Here is an 8,582-nt window from a genome sequence, read left to right on the forward strand (position 1 = left end):
GTTGGTATAATCGACCTCCAAGGTTTTAATGTCAGACAAATATGTTTAAGTATGCTTAAATATAGAGCTTGAGCTAGAGAAGTCCTAGTTGTAGGCTAGGCAAGGGAAGTCCTAGTTGGAGCTAGACAAGGGAAATATCGGTATATCGTGGAAGCCAAGTGGATAGGTCTGGAGGACCTGATCCCTGGGTAGCCAAATATTGAGGCAAGGGAAATCTCGGTATATCGTGGAAGCCAGGTGGATAAGTTTGGAGGGCCTGATCCCTGGGTAGCCGAATACTGAGTCTTGGTGAGTGAAGCCAGGTGGAGAAAACCCTAGGGGGTGGTAACCTTAGGTAACGAGAAGTCTTGGAGGAGTGAACTTCAAGCAAGGTTGATTGGATGGTTTCTAGTCGACTGCGCGTGGTCGACCGAACCAGCGGATCTCGATAAATCTAGAATTAGGTTTATCATTATATTTTGTATTACTATTATTGTTGTTGGCTATATAGTATTGCAGGAAAGGTCTTAGTGGATCAGGTGATCAGACACTGAGCAGGCAAAGTCCAAACATGTCTGGAGGACCATGTTTGGCAGGTAAGTTGAGGTAAACAACTAGAGGAGCGATAGTGATGTCGAGTTCCTAAAGGGAACAACCTAAGGTCGCTGATCAAACTCAAGAAACCGGGAAGATTTCCATGTTGAGATCAAGACAGTTCTACTATCATACATTACTCGTGCATTATAATATTATTACTGTGCTAACATCTGTTTTGCAAGATTCTTTTCTGTCTAACACTGTGTTGTAGGTCTGGCTGGATCGGTCGACCGAACCGGAGGAGCGGTCGACCGAACAAGAAGAGATCAAAGCAGTGTTCAGATCAGACAGAACAGACCGAGTCCAATCAAGCCATGATCGGTCGATCGAACAGTAAGATCGGTCGACCGAACCCTGATGGCTCAGCACAGACAGCAACGATCAGGAGTAGAAGGAAACTACACTGATCGGTCGACCGAACCAGATGATCAGTCGACGGAATTATCAATATTAAATGCACAGTAAATGCGAATCTCAACGAACAGGGAAGGAGCATGTTCGGTCGACCGAATAAAGGGATCGGTCGACCGAACCCTTAATGGACAGTTAATGCCGAAGATTGAACCAGCAATTGGATCTTAGCCAGGAAGGAAGGGAGCTGGTTCGGTCGACCGAACATAGGGATCGATCGACCGAACATCGACGATCTTATAAATTGAAGCTCGAGGTCTGAGGCTGATAATGCAATCTGTTGTGGTTCAATTCTGTGCTAGTGTTGCTCGTGCGACTGCTCTACAATTCCTCTACACGCAAACAAGTGTCGACCAAGCTTCAACCCTTACACACAGTCAGTATACTTTATTGTTTTTGTATTGCACTTAATCTTATATAAGATAGTTGGTTGTTACTATCTTATATCATTGTATTTTGTACGCATTACTTCTTTCCGAGATTTTCGGGAAGAAAAATCTTAGTGGATTACTCATCGGTGCGGTCAAGGACCGCGGGCCTTCGAGTAGGAGTCGGCTTAAACTCCGAACGAACTAAACAAACTTGTCTATTTACTTTCCGCTGTGCACAACTCTGATTTCAAAGGAAAAGAGAAGTTTTTAAAAAGGTGCAATATTCACCCCCCCCCCCTCTATTGCACCTATTCGATCTATCAGTTTCCACAGTGTACTAGTTTATTTTTCCTTTGTATGGATCCTGAAGTACCAACACAAGAGGCTAGCGATCTTGTGCTTTGATTAAGATCTCTGTAGTTTAACTTAGGGTTTACTGTAAGAAGTTTAAATATTCAATTTCTTTGAAAGACTTTGACTAGGAAGTGGTGGATAATCCCATACCCAAGAAGGCTGAGTGCCTCGCCAACGACCTGGAAGGCAATTCTTGAAATAGATATTTAATCAACTTCTGTAATATGGTTTAACTTCTGATGAACACATGGGTTGAACTTGGATTAATAATGTTAAGTTTCGTTTGCAATCCTAGTTTAACTTCTGAAAAGCACATGGGTTGCTAGGAAAAGTTCTATGCTTGTACAAATTTTTTTATAGGGGAAACAGAACGGAATTCCGAGTAGCGCCAACAACCTCAATCCACAGTTGCTCGCCTTTGACGTCGACTTAAGGGTACATCGCGTGTAAAGGACACGTCGATCTGGTCATGGCAGCCACGATCAAGGGACGGCTCTATTGATGACTATGTCTCGAGGGGCGAGTGCCCGGCCACGGAAGGAGCAACCATAGTCATGAGTAGCGATAGGGAAATGACATGGGAATGAGTAAGCGAGTTGGAAGAGGGAGACGATATCAATGGGAGTACTGTCGAAGAAAAAAAAATAATTAGAATATTTCAACGAAGAAAAAAAATGATTTTATAATTTTTATGAATAATTTATTCCTTAACTTAAATTTGTCTATGTTATTTAATCAAAACAGCTACCGTGTAAGAAAATGAAGGGTCGTTTAAAAGTTTTCTATAGGACCCTTGATGAGAACAGCATGTGTTATTTTGTCAAAAATCATACGTTTAGGTTGGGCTACAGCCCAGCCCAGCCCAACCCTGGCATAAATTCGTCTCTGCATGAAAGTGAAGGGTATAATAAGAATGTGCTATGCATTTGGATAAATATGAAACTTAGGTAGACTAATTGGGTAATAAGAAACCCTGCTCAGTAAATTGTTGAAAAAAAATAAATACCGTCGCCCTCCATTTAAAAGATATATATATTAAAAATTTTAATTAGGTTTGAGCAACTTTAACTAAAATTATTATACCGTCAATTATTTAAAATAATTTTTACTAAATTTAATCAAGTAAATTTGATCATCGGCTCTAATAATATTTGATCAATTTTAATAAAATTTTAAGATAATTTTAATTAATATTTAAGTAATTTTAATATATATATATATATATATAATTTTAAATATAATTATTTAATAATTTTTAGTATGTTGAAGTAGTTTTAATTAAAATTCTTATAATAAAATTAGATTAAAAATATTTTTAAAATATTATATATTTAAGGGATGCTCTTTTAATTATAATAATAATAAGAGGTGTTTTTTAAATTTGTCGTTAAAAAATAATAATTTATATAGGTAGACATAATATGTTTTTTAAAAAATATATAAAATACATTTAAAAATTAATAAAATTATAATCAAAATAAATTTTAATTATATAATTGAATGCCAAAAGATAGATAGATGGATGGATAGATAGATAGATAAAACTTATTAATTTTGTAAGTCCTATATATTTTTTTTAAGAGTAATTTTTTGAGATTAATTTAAAAATAAGGGTCTTCCAGAATAATTTTTTACAGTTAAAGTAAGCAGTAGACTTGAACCAACCCAAATGTAAGAACGCCAAATGGTTTCTGGAACTAATGGCATAAGGACAACTTACTTATCCCATTTAGTTTGAATTGTTGCTATTAGTTCTAAACATATGGAAATAGTTTATGATATAATAGTTCTTCCGTTCTAAGATGGAATTATTTGTAAATTTCAAAAAATCTCACATAGATCAAATTACATTGGGTGAGTTTAAAAAATAAATGAGGTTATCGTTAAGTTGTCCGTCATCCCTAGTATTAATCAGACCATAAAAATTGAATTATTTCTGTTTAAATTATTATAGTAAAATCTCACACATATTACGGAGAAATTGATCCCAAGTGCATACTTCCCAAATTGTATAATTCAAGTTCAGCCACGGAAAGCAGAGACGAGATGCGCGATCATGTGGAGCATCACCGCCGCCACCGCTGCCGCCGCCGTCACCCTCACCGGCATCCTCCCCCCGTCTCTCCTCCAAAACATCGCCCCATAAATCGGCCAGCAATTCCCCGCCACAAACCCACACAGCGCCAACTGCATCGAGAACTCCCCGATTTCCACCTCCCCCGTCGCCACCCTCTTGATCCCCACCGCGACCGCGCTCAAGTTCACGATCGCCACCGCGGCGAGCGCCCCGAAGAACGGCGAGCGCGCCGCGAAATCGAAGTCTCCTCTGGCGTACCGATCGGCCTGCTTCTCCTCGGTGACCTTGGAGGTGAGGTTGAACCCCGGGGCGGATACGGACAGCGAGTTCAGGAGGAACTCGAGTGTGCCAAAGAGGTACGCGGTGGGGCCGCGGAAGAGCCAGATGCGCTGGTCGTTCCACCACCGGCGAAAGGGGACGCCGTTAATGAGGAAGTCAAGGAGGTCGTAGAGGTAGGCGGCCAAGAAAAGGTAGGCGTAGACGAAGAACCACGGGTCAGATACCTGCAGGGACGACGACAGATCAAATTAAGTAAAACATACCGTCGAACATAGTCAACCAATATATCAATTAATTCACCTTAGGAAACAAAGGTACGCGTTGTATGAGAGCCAACTGCGGAAGAAGACCATAGATCATCAACGGAACGCACCAAGCGCCCCAAAAGGCGTAATGAGCGTAGCACAATCCCATTGGGAAGGAAGCGTTCCTGATGCCATAAGACAGAGGAGTGTGTCTCGAGAATGCCACCTCGTACAACCCCACGATCCAACGCTTCATTTGGCTGATCACATCGTTTAAGTTCCGGGGCACGTCTCCGACGAACGCCGCTCTCTCAGGATCGCAGAGGACTGACCTCCAGCCCTCGCAGTGGAGACGATACCCCGTGTTGAAGTCCTCCACCAGCGATCCGTACCGGAAACCAATCTACGGAAAAGTAATATTATATATAAATTGAATATACATAAAAGCTTCAAAATCTTTAATTTTACCGTGGAACCCCAGCTGGTGGCGTCTTCAAAGTCGCTCTTCGCCAGACCGTGAGCCTTCTTCAGAACGTCGTCCGACGCAGAAAACCGGCCAGCATCCGAACGCGATATCGGCAACGCCGCCTTTGTGTCGCCGTGCAAAGACGCTCGAGCGAAGAAGCAGCCGGTGCCGACGTAGCTTGGGCCGCGAAGCCCGTCCATCCCCCTGGGGTTGAATCGGAACAAGCGCATGTAACGGGAGGCATAGATGTCGTCCTCGTTGATCCCCTGATAGCGTTGCGGGAACTGCACAAAGGCTAGATCGGCAGCGAGGGAGGGATCGAGGAAGTAGCAGAGCGCGCGGAGCGGTGCGCGAGGATCGTCGGAGAAGGTATCGCAATCCAAGGTGAGGACGATCGGCGCATTGCTAAGGGCGCCGGACACCCGCGTCTAGTGAAAAAATCAAACGTAGAATGACTGACAACAACAACAACAACAATGGAAATCAAATTCAAGAACAAGAAATTTTGTTAGTTACCAGGACATTGAGAGCCCCTGCTTTATAGTGGTGATGGCAAGCTGGACTTTTCTCTCTGGAGACGTAGATGAGATTGGGCAGTGAGTTGCCGGCGATATCTACGTCTTTGCTGTTTTCAAGCAACACCTGTTCAAGAACAGCATCTTCAGACTTCAGGTGCTAACAAACAGAGATTCGTTGAATCTTAATTTGTTGATGTTCACTGAGACAAAGAAAACCTTGATGATGGTGGGGTGGTTAGTGAGGGAGAACCCCTTCCACCTTTTGAAAATTTCAAGTTCCTCCTCGCCTGACACCAAGTCTTTGGATATGTAATTTCTCTCCGTTGCCCTCCCTATCCTGTCTTTCATGTTCTCGTACATTTTCTGCATTTATTCTCAAAAATAAATGCTCAAAATCTACAGTTTGTCAAGAACATGAAAGGGCACCTTAATGGGTATGGAACACCCTTTGTACTTATGCAAAAATTAACAGATAAACATGCCGACTGATATGATAATCTGCAGCGACAATTTTGTCATAATCAAATTTATATTTAAATCACTCATAGTAACATGTGTAACTCGTTAAATTTATGTCAGGCTTTCATCCTTAAACATCATTTTCTCATAATTCTCTTTTATGAGACAAGGAAATTAAAAAAAAACAATTGCAATTTATTGATCATCTCTTGAGGTTGTTATGGACCTACCTCTTGGTGTGATACCAATTTGTTAGAAACTGGATAAATGGATATACAAATATTAAGTAAAAGAAATATATATTATACATAAATATCAATTCATGATATTCATATAAAACATGAATACATGATACATATTGGTTTCCGTTAAAATTGCGTTTGTGTACATATATAATTTTTTTTTTTAATGATTCGAGATCTTTATTATTTCACTCCACATAAATAACAAGCTAGGAATTGATAAAGAAAATTATAATCTCTTTCCAAGTTTAGTCACTCGATAAGACATGTCTTCTTGGCCTGTGCGGGGAAGGCTTCGTCCAATACTGATAGTTACATTGTTTATACGATATTCCGCTTTCATAACTTGTAACTGTCTAAAGTCATAACAAACTACTCCCATCTTTATAATAGTAGTGAGGACAAAAACCAATTTCCCTATCGGCATTCATGTCACTCTCCTAGGCTGGCTTGATACTTGCGTTCATCGTTCCCAGGGCGTAGCACAGATGGGGAGTGCATGGTTTTGTGACTGAAAGGTCCAGGGGTCAATCCCCGGGGTGTCACTGGCTGGGGTTAACGTCTCCGGTATGTACTTTCCACCTGTGTACCTGTATTTACCTCCCTTCATATTCGTGGGACCGACTCTAGGAAGGCTGTTGATGTGACGATTCCATATTTTTTTTTGATACTTGCGTTCATCTTTCAATGTTGGACGAGTAATACTTTTCGTGTTTTGTGGTGTGGTAGCCTGGCAATCCACACCACATAGATACATCCACTGACGACATAATTAAACAGTGATGCGATAGTAACATTCTTGTTATTTTAGACTTTAGTGCATCGGCTGAGACCACCGAATGTAATTCATGATGCAATGACGTACCGCCATCGGCTGCCGTATAAATTAATAACAAGTTTATGATCATTGACGTCAAAGTCAAACACGTGCCGATCGGTCAACGGGCATGGGACAGTGTCAGTATTTAGTCAAATAAATATAAACTATTAAGCGGTTTGTGCAAAGGTGGCAGTTAGTCTCTTCATCTGCGGTCTGACCCAATCAACCCATAATGAAACTCAGCCAATTCCTAGAGCTTATATGCTAGTTTAATATAAGATTCATACAAGTGTTCTCAGATGAGAAAAATTATGAGGTTTTGTAATACGTGGACCAGCTAAATTATGGATCTAATGATTGAATAAGCAGTCCGTATTTATGCAGCTCTAATAATTAACAAATATGTCAAAAAATAATAATTAACAGAGCGCGCACGTACCTTAAGATTTTTAGAGCCTGCCTTGTCGCTGCTTTCTTCTTCAAAGTACACCTCCGGCGATCTTTTCACGACTGCGTTCTCCTTGCAGAAGGGCAGCCAGTAGCGCGCGAACCGCGCCGCCTCCATGAACGCGAAGAGCGTCACAGCGGAGCCACCGTCGTCTGACAGGTAGACCGACAGCCTGTCTGTCGGGTAGTCGAAGGCCATGGCGGAGAGAGCGGTGCTGGCGACGCTCGCCGGCGGCTCTCGGCGGGGATCGGCCGTGCAAACGAATACGTCGATGGCTGGGAGGTCGTCGCGGCCGACCTCCCGGAGAAGGCTGTCGGGGAACTCTTTCCGGCGGACGGGGCACCACCGGAAGGGAACGGCGGAGGCCCATAGGAAGGATAGGACGAGGTCGGCTGCCAGGAGGAGGACGGAGGAGGGATAGAGGAAGTGGTGGAGGAGAAGGGCGAAGAGGGCAAAGGAGTAGAGAAGCGCGTGGGCGCGGAAGAGGAGAGTAGCGAAGCGGGAGACATGGAGAGAGTGGAAGGCGGTACCGCCGTTGAGTGACGTCATCGCTGCCGTAGTCTTGTGAGGCATGGAATGAGATAGCTCGGTGACTGTCATTTATAGACTTAAATGGGCCTTAAATCAAGTTAAATGGGCCAAACAAAATGGGCCCAATAAGCGACACGATATCACTATAAAATGACGGGTAAGATTACACTTGAAACTAAATAAATTTACAAAATTTAGAATATTTTTAGTTATCCATTTCAAATTAATTATCTTAAAGAATAAATTTAAAAAATAATGTAAAAGTATACATTAAATAAATATCTGCTAATATAAAAACTTCCAACATACTATTTTACAATTACATCGACTAATATTAATTATAGATAAAATTTGATTTCAAATAAAAACAATTAGTGTTTAGTTTTGCTCAATGATTGAAGTTTATTTTCAAAAATAGAATTTCTAAAAGTTAGTTCACTACTGTTCACTCAAATAGTAAGCTCCCAAACAAAATCAAGAAAAACGAAGACAAGGACATGTGTGCTACAGCAAAATATTTCTTTTTTGATCATTATCAAATCCACCAAGCTGATAAATGTTTGTCCTAACTAAAATGAATAGCAGGTTCATAAAACGAAAGGAAAAGGAAGGAGAGCGAGTCAACTAAAGGAAACTCACCACAATGGATATCAAAGAAGCTCCGATATTCTTCTTTCAATGGGGACTTCTTAAACACAATGGAAGCAACCTAGGTCACCAACAATGGGAGAAGCTCCGGGATGACCGGATTCACTGCAAGCCAACAATGAGATACTAGAGGAATC

The 8,582-nt window shown here is 41.5% G+C and overlaps 1 protein-coding gene across 1 annotated transcript; it reads right to left on the bottom strand.

Annotated features, from left to right (window-relative positions):
• Positions 1-3,593: 3,593 nt before the first annotated feature.
• On the bottom strand, positions 3,594-7,833 carry LOC122009916 (cellulose synthase-like protein G3). The gene is made up of 6 exons (XM_042566229.1): positions 7,258-7,833; positions 5,514-5,660; positions 5,296-5,421; positions 4,782-5,207; positions 4,369-4,716; positions 3,594-4,292 (listed from the first exon to the last, which is right to left on the bottom strand). The coding sequence occupies exons 1-6, from the start codon at positions 7,813-7,815 to the stop codon at positions 3,735-3,737; spliced, it is 2,163 nt and encodes a 720-aa protein (XP_042422163.1). The 5' UTR covers positions 7,816-7,833; the 3' UTR covers positions 3,594-3,734.
• Between the last annotated feature and the right edge of the window lie 749 nt (positions 7,834-8,582).

The sequence above is a fragment of the Zingiber officinale genome, chromosome 8A (assembly GCF_018446385.1).
Source record: "Zingiber officinale cultivar Zhangliang chromosome 8A, Zo_v1.1, whole genome shotgun sequence".
Classification (NCBI taxonomy): domain Eukaryota; kingdom Viridiplantae; phylum Streptophyta; class Magnoliopsida; order Zingiberales; family Zingiberaceae; genus Zingiber; species Zingiber officinale.